This window comes from Leishmania mexicana, chromosome 20, assembly GCF_000234665.1.
Source record: "Leishmania mexicana MHOM/GT/2001/U1103 complete genome, chromosome 20".
Classification (NCBI taxonomy): domain Eukaryota; phylum Euglenozoa; class Kinetoplastea; order Trypanosomatida; family Trypanosomatidae; genus Leishmania; species Leishmania mexicana.
Genome location: NC_018324.1, coordinates 3,072,493 through 3,089,187, shown reverse-complemented (window position 1 = coordinate 3,089,187; position 16,695 = coordinate 3,072,493). Strand labels below are relative to the sequence as shown.

General features: G+C 63.0%; 2 protein-coding genes across 2 annotated transcripts; both read right to left on the bottom strand.

Moving 5' to 3' along the window:
- Positions 1 to 287: 287 nt before the first annotated feature.
- LMXM_20_1090 (conserved hypothetical protein) lies at positions 288 to 6,146 on the bottom strand (the record flags this gene model as incomplete). The annotated part of the gene is made up of 1 exon (XM_003875122.1): positions 288 to 6,146. One exon carries the CDS (start codon positions 6,144 to 6,146, stop codon positions 288 to 290), a length of 5,859 nt encoding a protein of 1,952 aa, XP_003875171.1.
- A 1,875-nt stretch (positions 6,147 to 8,021) lies between these two features.
- Positions 8,022 to 15,452, bottom strand: LMXM_20_1080 (conserved hypothetical protein; the record flags this gene model as incomplete). The annotated part of the gene is made up of 1 exon (XM_003875121.1): positions 8,022 to 15,452. The coding sequence occupies one exon, from the start codon at positions 15,450 to 15,452 to the stop codon at positions 8,022 to 8,024; it is 7,431 nt and encodes a 2,476-aa protein (XP_003875170.1).
- Between the last annotated feature and the right edge of the window lie 1,243 nt (positions 15,453 to 16,695).

Here is a 16,695-nt window from a genome sequence, read left to right as displayed (position 1 = left end):
CCAATGTGCGGAGGAGAAGGGAAGACATTTTCGTGGCGATCTCTCTGTTTCTTCAGTGCCTTTGTGTGTATTTCGTCGCTCGTTCCATTTTTCGGTCTATGTGCGCCAGACAAGAGGAAGACACGCTGGGCGACTTCGCATTGTGTGCGTTGGCAACAGGGGTAAGCACAGGTGTAAAAGGAATGAAGTCACATGGGCATGTCATATCTATGCGTGCATGCATGCATGTGTGTGTGTGTGTGTGTGTGAACCATTGAAGTAGACGAGTCGCTGCAAAGGTGCAAGTCTCATGGGCTTCCGCTGGTGGCATTACGCGTTTCGGCCGCTGACGGGGTGAGCAGGCAACCAAAGCCAACGATATCCTCCAGTGTCTCCGCGGAGCGTCCAGCGATACTGTCACGCAACGCGCCGGCCTTGCGGGTGCGGCACCACCACCTCCGGAACACGCGAAAACGCTCCTCTTGTGTCGTGCGCACGCCGGCGGGGAGCTCGTGGCCCACATCTTCTTCCGCCTTCCCATTATCACCCGTTGAGGAGCCCCGCACGGAGCGACGCATCAGAAATCGAAGGGGAATTTCGCGACCGAGAAGCGCCGCGGTCGGCTCCGCCATGTCGTGGATGCTGAAGGGCACCAGTGTCGATGTGGATGCCGCTGCGGTGCCGTAGTAAGCCTCTGCCGCGCCATAGGGGAGCAGTAGCTCCACCGGACGCAGATGTACGTGGCTGCATGCCTGCCTGCGCAGCTCGAGCGCGCTTGGCGGCCATTCGTACCGAGCGGGTATGGTCAAAGACGGAGGCGGTGGGGCGCCGACTGCCACGCCGCCTGCCTTGGAGCCGCTGCAGCCTAAGAGGGTTTGCTGACGCGGATTTGCCGGCGAGACGCCATGCAGGACGGGGGACGCCGTCGATAGTGTGGACGCCCTGCTCGCACCAGAGGCGGCAAAGAAAGACCGCCACGCAGAGTTTATGTAACCGCCAGGACCACGGCTGCCACTGGTGCGTTGACTCACAAACGCGCTGGCCTCCTCGCGTTGGTGGTGGGTCAGCACTGGAGCTGCAGGGGCCTTTCTCTCAGACTCCTTTGCGCGAGCGAGCTTCTTGCCGGACGACGACGATGGCGGACGTCCGCACCGCGCCGGCACCTGCAAGGGTGTTGTGTAGTCCACGCGCGCGGTGGGATGATCGATTGTGGCCAGCTCCTCCACAATGTCCGCGACGTAGTACACGTGGGCATCCAAGAACCAGTGCTCGTAGCGAGTGCTGTGCTGCTCATTGTGAGCCACATTTGAGAGATGTCGACCCAGGCCTGCGTCCCACTCACTCGCGGCGAGGCTGACGCGGTGCTGAAACTCTGCTTCTACAAGATGCTCGGCGCGCCGAGTGTCGATTGCCTTCGCGTCGCACATCACATTATCGCTTCCGTATGCAGCGGATGTAGTCTCGGGCCCCGCCGCTTTCATCGTCTCTCGCGACCGCTTACGTGTGACCAACTCCGACGACGTCGCCGCCTCCGCCGCATTGGGCACCCGTGCTGTGCTGCTGCCTGCTCGCAGTGAGAGGAGGAGCACCTGCAGCTTGTTCAGCCAATAGCGCACGTCTGTCGTCGTGCGGCGGGCCGCGTCGCACTGCACAGCATTCACCAAGTTGTGCCCCGGCAAGAGTGGTGGAGCCACAAGCGCACCAGATCCATCGTTGGCGATGTCCCAGACGCCGAAGATGTGGTGGCGGAGGTGCTCGGCAAGCCGACGAAAAAGGCCTGTGTCACATACGGTGAGTCGGGCCGCCATGCGCTCCAGCTCCTGCTGAGACGAGGACGACGATAGCGGCGTAGCACTGTCGCTGCCGCCGGGAGACGTGGCCGGTTCGTCGAACTGCAACAAGTCCAGCTCAACTGCCCCCACCGCCAAGAGTTGTGCGTACAAGGCAGAGGATGAGAGCGGGTCGACCACAGTGAAGGGCGTCTGGGAACCAAAGAAGCTCGACACGTGTGTGGCGTTGAGCAGCATGTGCGTGTAGCGTGTAGCTACTGCGGCAGCAGTGGCTGAGGTGGCGGTGCTGGTGGCGCCGGGCCCGCCGCCCCCACCGGAAGCGGTGGTAGTGGAGACACAGGCGTTCGCCCCGTTCGTCCACGCGCATGCGGCCGGCGCTGCGCTACCGGACGCGCCGCCCCCACCGGCAGAGGAGAGGAGAGAAGGGAACGAAGCCGCAGGGGCGCCACACACCGGCGCCGTACCCGTGCTTCCGCCGCTGTCGCCTGCCGCAGAAGGACTCCTGCTGTTCTCGTGTGCGGAGGCCGTGATTGTGGTCGTTGTTGCTGTCGAACCGCCGCGGTTGCCTAGGTCCGTCTCCACCTGCAGCGCTTGATGTGCGGCTTCCATCGTGGCCATTATCGAGTTCAGCCCCGCCGCATCACACAGCTGCCAGTACGTAGGCTGCATGGGAGATGTCGGCGAGGCGGAGCTTGTGTGCCGCTGCTGCAGCTGCCCGTCTAAGAGGGCTAGGAAGGGTTCGGTGTCGTAGCGCTGTGCAGCGGCTGGGTCGGAAGAGACGGTTACAACGATGGGCACCTTGCTGCGGTGTGCGAGGTCGCGGATTGCGGCGTAAAACGGCTTGGCAGACTCATCGCCGAGGAGAACATCGGCGTCCTCGAAGAGAAGCAAGGTGCCGGCGTCGACAGGAGTCCCTAGGGCTGTGGCGGCCGGCGGTGGCGACGACTGGGTCGCAACAGCGGCGGGGGCAGGCGCCTCGCCCACTATATCCACATCCGAGACCTGCTTGGCTGCGTCCTTTCCCTTGACACCTTTGGCCGTCTTGCTGGTCGGCACTGCTGCGTGGCCGCTGCCCTTGGCGAAAAAGTTTGCGACTGCCTGGGGTGAGATGCCGTTCGCCTTGAGCGCCTCGCGCCTCTTGAGCTCCGCTTTACTTTCGGCGGCCTCTGCCTCAGCCCTGGCCCGCTCCACCATGACGGCGTGCTGCTGCTTCAACTTCGCCAGCTCTTCCTCTGCATTAAAGCCTCCTGTTGTGCCGGGCCGTAGGCCGCTAAGGCGGTAGCTGCGCGTGAGCTCCGCAAGCAGATGCTCCACCGTCTTTGAGCAGCGCCGCACCGACGCATTCATCTCCACTACGTGGAAGCCGAGTAGCTGTGCGGCCACGTACACGGCGGCGGTTTTGCCAGAGCCTGTCGGACCAGAGACGACAGCGATGTTTGTCAGTTCGTCCTTCGCCCCTGCCTCATCTTGGTCGCTTTCCGCTGATACCACCGATGCAGTGCTGCTGGTGCTGGTGCTGCTAGGCGAGCTGGACTTTGAGGACGAGGAGCACGACGAGGATGCGCGTGAGTGATGTTGGCGAGCACGACGGGCGGCTGCACATCGGCTGCTGCCGCGAGGCTGTGTGTGTTGCATCACGCCTTCGCCCTCACTGGCGTCGTCGCTGGAGGCGTCGCCGCTGCAGCTCCGACGCTTCTTGCCGTGCCCAGCGCCTTTCCCTTCGCTGCCACACGTCGTGGATGATCGCAGTATCGACTCCAGCATGGCCGAGGCCCCGCTGCCAGCTGCCCTGCCGCAGAGGCGACCGTCGTTGTCGTCGTCGCGATGAAAGTAGCCCTTCTTCTTCGCACGCCGCCGCTGCCGCGCCACCAGCAGCTCCTGCTGCTCCTGCTCCTTCTTGGCGAGCCGCGCGCTGCGCAGACGGTTGCCAAAGGCATCCACGTAGTAGGTACCGTTGTTTGCAGAGCCCAGAGCCGTGCGCCGCGCCTCCTCGCGCATCTCCTTGAAGAAAGGCAGCCCAGCACAGACACGAGGGACGGCGCCATCGGTCCAACTCGTGCCTTTGTCGCTGGTGGCAGCGGTGCCACCGTTGTTGTCGTGACCGTTGCTTAGCCGAGATTGCCCCGTGACTGCTTTGGGGCCGCAGAAGGCGTTGGCCGCAATGACCAAGGGTGTGATACCGGTTTTGACGACATGCTTCCACGCGTGGCAGTAGAGCTGATAGGCGTGCGATGCCAGCGCCAGTGTCGACGGGTTCAGCTGTGTCTGGCCCGAAGGTGGGGAGAAGGGTGTCACGAAGGACGTGATGCCGTGCATGGCGCCGACAGAGATGGCGGCAGTATCGCGCATCCCTGTGTTGCTGTCAGCGGACTCGCTTATGGGCAAACAGGAGACCGGCTTTTGCGCCACGACTTCCTTAGCAGCGTCGTTGCCATCGTCGTGGTCCTGCGCCGCCTTCGCACTCGACTTGGCACCGTTCGTGGACGGCGGGGTTGCTGCCGCCGCTCCAAAGAACTTGAGAAAGGCGGAGCGCCTCTCTTGCTTCACCTGCGCCTCTTGAAGCTCAACGGCGTGCTGCGCCTGCTGACTAACACGCTCCACAGTCGATCGGTTGGGCGGAGGTGCTTCGGGAGTGGCGCTGCTGCTGGCTGCTCCGTGAGGCGCTGGGGTCGGACTGGCTACTACCACCACTCCTCCGTCGTCATCGCCGCTGTCGACGTTGTCGTGGCGACTGTTGAGCTTGACCACGTCTGTTCGCACGCGCTTGCGACCGATCCTGCTCCGACTCCTCCTGCTGCTGCTGCCGCCCTCGCTCACGCCGTCAACGCTAGCACTGCTACCACCACCAACGACACCTCCCGTCTCACCTGCTACGCTAGGGCCGCTCTTCTTCCATGTGCGCAGCCACTTCAGCAGTCGCACCGTCTCCACCGCAAAAGACGTCGTGCGCAGCAGCGGGGGAGGGTACTTGAGGTATAATAATGTGCCTTCCTCCCCAAACGGAAGCGCAGCAGCGGGCTCAGCAGCCGTCAGGGTCGGGGGCGGTTGTGGCTCCGCATTCGAGGCTGAGCTGCTGGGCTCTTTGCTGGCTGGGCCTGACTGCGATATACCAGACCCCCCTGCGCTTGCTGCACGCGTTACTGCCGTGCCGCCGCCGCCGCTTCTGCGACGGCGCAAGCAGAGAAGCAACGCGGCGTAGCGGACAACGTCCTCTGTGAGCACAGGTAGCTCGTACGTGCGCCTGGCGTGGATGGCCTGGTCTTCTGCGTGCCGCGCAGCGCGTTGCTTCAGCTGCGCGTCCTGGTAATGGCGAAGAAGTGCCTCGATGAAGGGGTTCAGCGGCCTGCGAAGCCTCTGCGCCTGGGTCGGGGACATGACCTGGAGAAGGCGTTTGGCGATGCCACTCATCTGTGGCCTTGCCGCTACTTTCGATGACGAAGACAAGCATGCTTCGGCTGCCAAAGACGTTGAGGGGTCGCGGGCGCGGCCTTGTTGCGCGGTCGTCTTGGTGCCTGTCTCCACAGCCGCCTCGACAGACGTCGCGAGCAGCGATAGAGGTGACGCACCGAGTTGCGGTTGCGGTTGCTGGAGCGAGATAGGGGACCTGACCAAGGCAGCACTACGGCGACCGTCACGCCCACGCGAGGGCTGCAGCTCAGGAAGAAGCGCAGCACTCGAGGAGAGCGACGCACCCTGAAGAAGCTCGACGCCGCGTAAGAGCTGTTCCTGCTGCTTGTCCAGCTGTGCACGCCGCCGCAGCCTGTGTGCGTCCTCGCATTGGTAGGCGTGCCGCAGCGCCTCGCGGAAGCACGCTTGTGCACTGTTCTCGCGTTGCTGATCCACTTCCTGCGTCGCGCCAGACGGCACTAGTGACGACTTCTGCAAGGTGGTCGGCGAAGACGTCGTCGCGGTCGTAGTGAGCCACGAGCTGTCCGCCATCGCCCCTTGTTCGGGCGGGTAGCGTGCCGCCGTCGCACCACGAGGGGCTCGAAAAAGCGAAGTCTGTTGAGGATTCAACAGGCACACCTTCCCTGCACGCGTGTCCGTGTCGTCCCGAGGGGAGGGCGCGCCACTTCCCTCAACGTCGCTGTCGTATGTGGCAGCGCTGCTGCTGCTGCTGCTGCACGAATAGACCCTGGCGCGGTTGCGGGCGGTGTTGACATCGTACTTCGGCCCGTTAGAGATGTCTTCCAGAAACGCGTTGCGGTGCCGTGGCGCCGTATTGCGTTGGCGGGTATCATACACGGAGGCTTGTAGCGTTGTGGGGTTGGCGACACGGCCAAGGGATGGGGTCCCGGCACTGTCGTTCGTCTCGCTGCATGCGCCGTCCTCCTCTGCACTGGTAGCACCGTTGAGGTGCTCGGAGTAGTGGCGCATCGCTGCCTGTACGCCGTAGGTGAAGAAGTCCCTCAGTCCTGAGGACTGCAGGATGGGTGCGGTGCAATGAAAGTGCGGACCCGCGCCTTTCTCGCCATCGTCGGTGTCGCACGAGTGCTGCTTCGCCTCAGCTGCGTCTGTGGCTGCAGGGAGAGCCGAGCTGACGGAGCTGCGAGTGGTCAACGAGCCCAGTGTGGAAAAGCAACAGCTGTGGCGGTGTGCAGCGAGATCTGCCCCCCGCTGCTGATGCTGCTGCCGCACTGGCAACCTTTCCCAGTCATCTGCATCGCCCCCGTCATCATCATCGCACAGTGCCCGTGACGGCATCGTGAGCTCAAAGGTAGGAAGGCGACAGGTGCTAGCATTGATGCTCTCCGCTGATGCAGTCGATAGAGGTGACGTGGCTCGCTCGCAGCAGCGCTGCGACTCCCCCGTGTCCTCCTCGTCAGACACACAAGTCACACTCCGCAGCGTCCGTTCGCTTCGCTCACGGCCTCTGTGGTGACTTTGGCCTCCGCCTCGTCGCCTCTGCGGTGGTGGCGGTGAGTCTGACGCGATGGCCGCAACGCCGTCCAAGGTGCGAGACGCTGCTGCTGTTGTCGCCGCTGGCGGCGTCGGCGCAAGCTTGTGGGATAGCGTGCTAGTCAGCCCAACACTGGCATCCTTGACAACTATCTCGACGGGGCCCTCTTTTCCGTGCTGCGAAATCGAAAAATCAGAGCTGCCACTACTGCTGCAGCTGTATACGCTTTCAGTGCCGAAATCGATGTCGACCTTCCGCGTTGCATCCACGCGTGCTGTGGCACTCTCTTCGCCTCCGTGATCAACGGTGGATACTGCGCTCGCATGCACTGAAGGGGCCGCTGCGCAGCGGCCGCGTCCTCTGCCTTTGAGCTGCCTCGGCGACGCGTTCGGTTCATCTAAGATGCGCTTCCCTAGATTCTGCGTTCTATCTTCAGTGGCCATCGAAGAGGGCTGTGCCGGCGACGATGTTGTGCACGCGGGAGCGTGTCGCGCCTTCCGTGGACCACCAACCATGGATGGAGGGCTCGACAACCTTTGGCTACTGGACGAGCGATTCGGAGCGAGCTTATTTTTTTATGAATGGAACAGAACGAGTGTGGCTGCTGCGCGCGTCTATCTGCACGTGCGTGCGCGTCATGAGGAGAGCAAGAAGGGACACCGTGTGTGGCCACCGACAGGCGCACGTCGACGCTGTGGAGCCGAAAAGAAAAGTAAGCAAAAGAAACGAAAAAAAACGACGAGCGGTGAGGTGTGCGCCTCCACCAACACCGCCACGGGGGCACCAGCAGGAGGGGCTGCGCGGCTCGCCAGACTCTGGACACCCACACGCACACCCACGCACACGCACTCACACAGAGAAACGAAACAAGTGACACGCCACAGACGCTACGTATGCGTGGGCGCAGCAGTGCCACATGTACGAGTATTTCCTTTTTCGTTGGTGCGTGCCGGTGTGCGGTGCAGTGTAGGGGATGCCACACGCGTGTCGGGAGATGAACAAGCACACGCGCACACAACAACGATACGCATAAGCCATCACATCGGGAAGGCCGAAGGCGTGAGAGCGAGAGAGGACAGGAAGGATGAGTAAGCGCGTCAGCACGCACACACGTAAGAGGTAACGCAGGGGGTGGTGGTGGTGGACGGGTCTGTTGCGCCAGCAGTACATGCAGAGCCACAGCCGCATGCATTTAAAAGGTATGGAGCCTCTCGGGATAGAGCAGTTTTTTTTTTGTTTGTCGCCCTCTTCACGGTTCCCACAGGTGCACCCCTCCCCCCAAAGCACACACCCGTACGCACAAGCGTGCAGGGACTCCGCCGCATCCGTGAGATGCCCCCACGCGCCTGCGCTCAGTTGCCCTTCCACGTCTGTGTGATGGGGACACCGCACTTGGGGCACTCCTGCGAGTACCGCAGCCACTCCTCTATGTGGTGCACGTGACCGCCATGTCCACAGGATCGAAGCCAAAAGAACATGCCCTCCACAACTTCTTCGCAGATGACGCACGTCATGGCACAGCGGTTGTGGCAGCGCCGACACGCCGCGTTGTTCGCCGTGGGGTTCGCGGCGCACTCGTCGCAGCCAACGGCGGTGCGCCGCTCGGGACGAGGGGCCACACCCACGCCGGCACCCACAACGTGCGACTCTTCCCCTTCATCGGCGATGTCCCCGTCTCGCTCAGCGTCGGCAGCACCGTCGGCAACGTCGTCGAGGCTGCGACGACTGTGACGGGAGCGGAGACACGTGATGCGTCGGTTGTGCTGGCCACGCGGCAGCAGGCGAAAGGAAGAAGCAAAGTCAGACTGGGGACATTGCGTCAGCAACGCTGCCGGGCCCGCTTCTGCGCCTGCGTTCAGGTGCGGCCCTCCGGTTGTACTGGTACAGCTGCTGCTACAGTCCAGCTCCGACTCTCGGCCGGTGAATACCTTCTCCAGAGTGGTCGCTTCACGGAGCGGATTAACGGCCGACGCTGCCCGCTCTTTGGTGCTGTGTTCGGATGGTAAACTGACGTCCGAGCAGGCGGGGGATGCAGGCCTTCCATCAGCTAGCCTTGCCCCAAGACCAACATCGTCCGCAGCAACCGAAGGGCTCGAGGAAGTCGGCGACTCCACCGACGGCGTTGTCGCGACAGAGGACGAGTCACCACCGTCCCTGTAGCAGTGCACTTCTGATCCGCATCGAATCGCTGCCGTAGTGTGGTGGTGTCCGCCGTGTCCCTTGCGCCGCGACCGTCGTGTGCCGGCACCTATCGCCGTTGTGGCGCTGCTGACGCCGCTGTTGCTGTTGTCGTCGTCTCCTTCCTCTTCACTGCTGCTGCTGTGGCGACCACGACGCACGATTAGCTCGTACAACCGCACTGCGGCAGGGACGGCGTCTTGCTGGGTTTGGCTCCACAGCTCCGCTTTTGAGCAGGTGCCGCAGTACACATAGGTCATCTGCTTCTCGTACGCGATGTCCGCAGCGCGCGGCAGAACCGGGTTCGTCGGCTCGCGAAAGATTTCCGGCATAACGAGGAGGAGCTCGTTGAGCGGAACGTAGAGCTGGCGCGCGTACAAGTCCGCCGTGTAGGTCTCCAGCCACTGAAGGGCGCGTATCTTCCACTCCTCCGGCAGGCAGTAGTCCGGCGTGGCGCACAGATCCTCAGCATTGCGAGGGTTCATCCACGCACCACGCATCCCTTTCAAGTCCACGTACGCATTGCGCGACTCCAGCTTTATACCACCTGTGGCTGCCCCCTGTCTGACTCCAGCGCTGTTACCATTGGCGCTGTTGTCAGGTCGGTGCAGAGCCTGTGGCGTGGGGGACATGGTGCGTGCTCGGTAGCTGGCGGGCGCAGTACCACCACCACCACCGAGGCTGCCGACCATGGAAGATGTCGGTGGTGTGTCGTTGAAGGGTCGTGAGCTGTTGTTGTGGGTGCGCGAGGGAAGACTGCTCGTCGAGGCCGATGCTCGCAACAATCCTCCGCTGCCAAGGCTGCCGACCAAATCGGATCCTCCCGTCGGCCGTGGTGTACCACCGCCGCCTGCCATCATTGCCATGGAGGAGAAGCCACCCACAGGTGAGCTGGCATTGCCGGCGCGGTCTCCCGGCTCAGTGCCACCTCCGGTCCCAGAGGAGAGGGCGTCGACGCTGGCGGATTGACGCAGATGCGGATGAAGTGGTTGGAGATGATGCGAGGCCAGGTTAGGGGAGAGCGGCATCAGCGGGCATCGAAGAAAGAAGAGGCACAGCTGACGGAGTTCATCCACCTCTTCCAGCGACGGGATCTTGCCGTCGGTGGCGTCTTTCCCGTCGCCGCTGTCTGTCACGTCACTGACACATCGGAGGCCAATTTGCGTTCTCCTCGTGTCGTCGTCGTCCGCCGACGGGTTTCGTCGCTGTGGCGCAGTGGTGACGGAGCGGGGGGCAGTTGCGGCCTCTGAGGAGCCCAACCTACCTCTGCCGTCGCCTTCTTCTCCTTCCACCGCTATCCCTGGAACGAGCGCGGCAGTGTACAGTTGGTGACTAGGCCCTGCATTGTTGTGAGGGCTGCTCTCCTGCGGTGCTGCGAAACGGTGTCCATCTCGCGCACCAGCGCTACCGTCACAGTTCACTCCACTGCTAATGTGGTGCCGACGGGCGCGTGCTTCGAGAGCCATCGCGTATGTCGCCTCCGCGACCTCGCTGTGCAGGCGCCACCAGAGACAAAAGAGGATGTACAGAACGAGGCTGTACTGCACGTCTCCCATGAGCGACGCGTATTCAAGCTGCTGGGCAGTGATGGATATGATGAAGGAGACGTGGTGTGAGCGCCAGGCATGAGCGGCAGCGCGCCACCACTGCGCGCGCGGATCGCAGGCGGCTGCGTTCGACAGCTCTGCAGCGAGTGTGGCGTCTGTATGACCCACCTCAACACCTTCTACGTCATTTAGGGTCGTTGCAGCGTTGCCTGAGGACCACACGGGACTGCCAGATACGTCGACCCCACTGTCGTCCCCGCCTTGTGATCGACGCCGATTTGTGTGAGCACCGCCGTCCTCAGAACCGGCACAGCCGGTTTCCCACCGCTGGCGCATCATTCGCTCACAGATGCGCGCGTTCTCTTCCATCATGGCCGCAACCTTGTCATCCACATCCTCGTGACTCGGCACCGGTACCCCGTATCCCCAGTCGACCATGTGAGTCAGATCAGCGCTCGGCGCACCAGAACGCATGTGTGGGGGCCCGCGTGTGCCGCTGTTGCCCGCACAACGTCGCTCTCGGCCAGTTGCGACACCAGAGTAGGTGCCGCCAAGTTGTGGACCGTACGGCGCTGTGGTCTTCTGCTGCTGTGACTTCCACTCGACACCATGGCGATCGACTATGCTGCTGCTGCTGCGCCACAACGAGCGCGGGAGAGCACCCGAGGTGCGGTCGTCGTGTGCGGCTGCTGCGCGCGAGGAAGCCTGCGAGCGGGCTGGACCGCGAGGCTGCGGTGTAGGCATAGGATCCGCTCTGTGCGGCGCCGTATCACCTGCCGCCGTTAACGCCTCCGCCGCTGCTTTGGCGTCCGTGCGCTTATGCCGCAACGCCTTCATGGCCAACGCCAGCTCGTAGCCCATGTCCCACTCGAGTGCAAAGCGCACGAAGGCGAGCTGCTCAGCTTGCTTCTCCAGGTACGACCAACCGCACACTGCATCGCTCAGTACAAAGCTCTCCACGGCCACGGTGACGACTCTCTGCGAGGCTAGATAGACATGCGCTGGCATGAGCTGAGAGGCCCCGTTCGCCGAGCGCGTGGGCATGACGGCACCGCCAGAGACACGACTTCCAACCGGGGCCAGTATCGAAAGCGGCAGCAGCAGTGGCGACGTGGTGGCTGTTTCTGGCTTGCGCTCCGCGCTGGCTGGGGGCGAGGCGGGAGAGAACAGAACTGGAGGCAGGTCGTGGCGGGGAGCAGAGACGGCCGTCAACGTGGGTGAGTTGTCGAGGGTAGGAGATGCCGCTGAGAGAGGCGCCAGGCTAGAAACCGGCGCTGACGTCTTAGCGGTACTGAGGGACACGCGTGACACTCGCGGTTCTTCACTGCCATTGCACTTCCCGCGGGCCTTGCAGCTACCACCACTACCACCGCCGCTGCACACGCGCACACACTCATTCAATAGCGGGAAGAGTTGCGTGAAGACAACGCAGCTACCGCCTTTGACGATGTCGAGGTCACCGGGCACCGAGGGAAGAGCTCCGAGAGAGGAGCTTGTGAGCAGGAGTGAGGAAGGGCTGGGCCCACCACGACCGCTGCCGACGCGTTGCTGCTGTGGGGAGTATGCGGAGCTCACGGAGGTGTTGGCGCTCGTCGATGCGCCAGGGTACGCAGGGAAGCTGTGTGCCGCTGCCGCGTGTGCTTGGGCGGCCGGCGCTGTCGGGGCAAGCTGGTGTGGACTTCCACAGCTGCTATCACTGTTGTCGATGTGTACGACGCTGATCGGCGATGTGGCTGTGGACTGAGCTGGTCCAAGACCAGACGAGGAGTAGGTACCACTACCACAGGCGGCTCCAGAAGGTGGCAGCTGACGCAAACGCGACGGATGCGGGGAGACAATGGGGACATCGTCCGACGATGGTACAACACTCAGGCTCGGAGTGACGTCAAGGACGCTAGTCAAGGCCGCAGGGCCGTCGTCACCAGAGGTGATGACGAGAGCAGCATCTTCCACCTGCGAACGGCCTGGCGAGTGGAAGATGCACTGATCACGGGATTCGCTGGACCGGTTGCGACTCAATCGCTCTCGCCAAGAAGCGTCCCACAGTCGCTTGATCCAAGCGGCTGCGGAGGAAGTGCGAGAAGAGCTACGGCTAACGCGCTCAGCAACCGCCGCTGCCTCTTCTTCCACATTCGTGACCTCGGGATACGGAGAGGAGACGTGGCCCCTCACCTCGGCATCCCTCGCGGGCTGATCTTCCATCCCCCCATCGTGATAGACGCCGAGGTAGAGATGAGGCGGGGTGCTGCTGACACCGCCGCCAGCACCCGCATTGCTGGCGTGGCGCCTCGGCTCTCGGGCGTGCTGTGGGGAGACCATTCCCGCCTCGCTCACGTCCTCCAGGCTCCACGGCGGGTGCTGGAGGAGTCTGATGGCGTCGGCCGCGGTACCGCCTCCACCGCCAGATCCGCGAGGGCCAGCAGGCCCGCCGCTCGTGCCCTCTCCCCAGATCGGCGCTACGGGCATGTGCCGCGCGCCAGTCGACGACGAGGGTGTGACAACCGAGCATCGCCGCGTCAGCATTCTGCGCTGCGGGCTCGGCGGCGTCGAGTTGGAGCCTTGCGACGACGTGGTTCGACCGCGGAAGCCGCCCGTCTGCGTGAATGGCGAGCGCGGGCGGCGCGACCGCTGCTCCTGCAGGGCCGCGAGGCCGCTTGTCATGCCGGGCCCAGTGGAGGGACTGCTGCCGGGGAGCTGGTGCCGCCTGCTCGTCCACCGCTGGCGTAGTACCGCTTCCTTCGACACCTGAATGGCAAGACGGCGAACAAGCTGCCCGCACTCGCGTCGGATCATCTGATAGTAGTGGCGCCGCAGGGCCGCGTTCGTGTTGCGAATGGTGTAGGAGTGTCCGAAGAGGTCGGACACGATGGAGGTGGTCGGGAGCACGGTGAATGTGGTGAGTAGATCCGCGTACGGGTCGCGCACATACGCCGGTAGCATGGCCAGGCACGCCTCTTCCTCTGCGATTCGCTTGCTGTACAGCTCGCCGAGCTCATCTCTCGACTCGGAATCAAACAGCTGGTGTAGCCGGTGAAGCTGCTGCTGTTGCTGCGGCTTCACTGCCCGCAGCTGCACCCGCTCGGGACTGGCCATGACGGAGTCTTCCGGGAGGCTGTTCAGAAGGCTGGTGCAGACCACGTCGCCGCTCTTGAAAATGGTCACCAGTGTCAGCTCATTGAGCCACACAAAGTCGTTCGACTCGTGGGTCGTTGTGTCACCGCGCGGGGCGAGGTGCTTTACAACGCACACAGGAAAGAAGCCGTTGGTGGCATCCCAGATGGAAAGGTCCGTGTCGGTCGTCATCGCCGCCGAGGCGAACCATAGCTGCGAGTGCAGCAGGTCAACCCAGGTGAAGGTGCCAGGGGCGGACGGGACAGTTGAATTGGGCAAGTTGCGCGCCACCAAGAGCGCCTGGGCAGAGGGCGTGAACGACATGTAATGGTGCCGCTTCGGCTCCGTGAGCCTTCCCATCGACGAGGGTCGCCATCGTATGCGGCTGATGCACACGTAGTTGTCGATATGGGGCAGATACGGCTGCTCGGCGAGATGCGGCGACGTGCCGGCAGGAACTATCTTGGTCATGAAGCTTGCGTCTGCACTTTCAGGGATCGTGGCAGCAGATGCTAACGCCGACGAGACGGCAAGTGGGCTTCCTTCGGGGTCTGATGAGATGGGGGGTACCGCTGTCGCTGCGGCCGTGGAGACCCCCGACAACCACCCAGCGGCGGCCCCGCCGACGGACATGACCTGAAGGAATGATATGCGTGTGTCGGGCTTTGTCTTCTCGCGGCGGAAGCACACGGCGAGAAGGTCGGAGAAGATTGGGTGGAAGGCGGCCGACAGGCCTGGGCCGCTAATGTCAAAGCACCGCTTCGCCTCCACTTGGCGACGATTATAGAGAAGCACCTGTCCGGTGTTGCCGCACTCCGTGACCACGACGATAAGATCGGGGTTGGAGGGTGAGAAGGCGATGTCTCGAACGACACTGCGTGTGTTGTGCGCCGGCGGCCGCAGCACCAACTGGGGCGCGTAGACGCGCGAGCCGTCCGTTGGCACCTGCCACACCTCAAAGTGCGTCGCTGGAGAACTGAGAGCGAGAGTGTAGGTGTGGTGCGGATCCCAGACGATCTTCTCCACTCGCATGTAGGTGATGTCGATGTTCAGCTCAATCAGCTCCTTCGCCAGCGGCCCCTTCGGGTTGCGCACAGCATGGGGCAGGCTTCTGGCCGCAAACCCTGTCGTGGAGAAACCTGAACTGGTCGGCGTGGAAAAGGTAGTCTCGTGCGGCACGCTGCCTTGGGAGACGGAGGCGGCGCTGTAGGAAGGGGAGCTGACCAGTGACGCGGAGGCAGGTGTGTAGAGCCCGGAGCCACCGCCCAGGCTGGTCGTCGAGGTTGCTGGTGTGATCCCGCCAGAGACGCAGTCGAGGTTTACTACGACCGCCATCGCCGTCGAGCCGCCGCCAGCAGCCATGGCGGAGGTGAGAGTCTTGCCTTTGTACTGCGAGCGCGTCCACTGCTGCGGGAGGTACGTACCGTCCGCCTTGAACTGGATGGCGTCGAGGAAGATGGTCACTGTTCGCGCCGGCTGAATAAAGGCCAGGGATGCCTCCTCAGTACTCGGATACCACGCGACGCTCTCCACCTTGTTGAGACCGCCGAAGACACCGGTATTGCGCATCAAAAACGGCGCAGACCCTAGCGGCGGCGACGCAGGGAGGTCGGACGGAGCCGCGGTGCCGAGAGAGGCGTGAGTGTGTTCGCCGTCTGATGGCGTGATTGCATTCGTGTTTGCCTGTTGCTGTTGGTGCTGCCGCTGCCGGTGCACCCGCACTGCGGCCGCCACGTCGTGGCCCACTGTTGCGATCACCTCCACCACGTGAATCTGACGAGTGCTGCCAATCGCCAGCGCGCGAAAGCTTGGATGGTAGTCGAGGCAGCTCAGGCCCTCGCTGAGGCGCAGGTGGTTTGACAGGCCCGAGACGGACATGCCGTTTGTGAGCGTACTAGGAGGCCCAGGCGATGAAGCTGCACCGCCGTCTCCTGTCCCTCCTGCCATGGCGGTCGACGAGGGAAGAGCGGGACACGGGATTGTGCCATCGAGGCTGCAGCGATATAGTGGCGGGGAGGTTCCGCTAGCCCCCTGCTGCTGATGCTGCTGAGGTGAAAGGGAGGGGCTTTGGCCTCCCGCCCCGGCCCCTCGAGCCGCACCTGCTGGCCGAGCAGCCACGTTCCCCTGGAGAACGGAGGGCGGACGGAAAGGAGCGAAGCCGGGGCGCTTGAAAGTAGCGACCGATGGAGAGGTGATGGCCACGGCATCACCGTAGCCGCCGAATGGGAGTAGGGCGGGAGAAGGACCAGGTGCTGCCAACGTGTCGCTGCTGCCACCACGCTCTTGTGTAAGTGGTGCCTGGAGGGGGTTCGAGGCGCCCGCGAAGGAGGTGCCAGCCTTTCCCATCACTGGCGGCACCACGTGGTCCGCGGCGGCGCCTCCAGCAGCATGTGGCTGCGTGTCCGCCGGGGACCGTTGCAGATTTTTACGCAACGAGGCAGGCATGGGCTGATGTGTGCGACGTGTGCGAGTGTGCCGCCGTGTGCACGGCACGCTTCGATAAAGGAAGAGAGGATGGACCAGTTCCTTCAACAGCGAAGAAGGCACGGCAAATAAGGGAAAGAAAGAGGAGGCTCAGGCGAGATGTGTACAGAAGAGATGGCGGTGGTGGGCACTCTAGTGGAAGTGGGCGTTGAGCTAGTGTCAACGAAGAGGCAGACAGATCGACAAGGGGTGAGGGGTGAGTGGAGAATGGCGAAAGGCGCGTGTTCCGCGACGCAGGGCAACGTACCCCACCGGTCAGGTTATCGTCGGAGCGCCAGGAGAAGGAGAACAAAGACATTAAAGTCCGGCTTGTAAATCTTGTCTGGTGCTTCGGCATGTGTAGAGGCGACACACATACCCAACGAGCGGCGCAGGCGCTACAGCACAGGCTGTCGCCGCAGTAGTGCATGGCACAGCTGCTCCACCGTTTCTCTTTTTTCGTATGCTCAGGTCCATCTGACTAGAAGGGAGGATGCAGAGAGCGAGAGCAGAGGTGGACAGTGACGCTCCCGAGAACGCAGACACCACCACCATACTCCTCCACCACATCATCAAACCGAAAGAGTAAAAACAAAAAAACAACAACAACAACAAAGGCGAAGCAAACATGTATGGAAGCCGCTGAAGAGGTTCGCAAGGCTGCGGAGACAAGGGAGGAGATATCAAGAAGAGGAAGAGAGCGAGCAACGTGTGCGCAGACACCCAT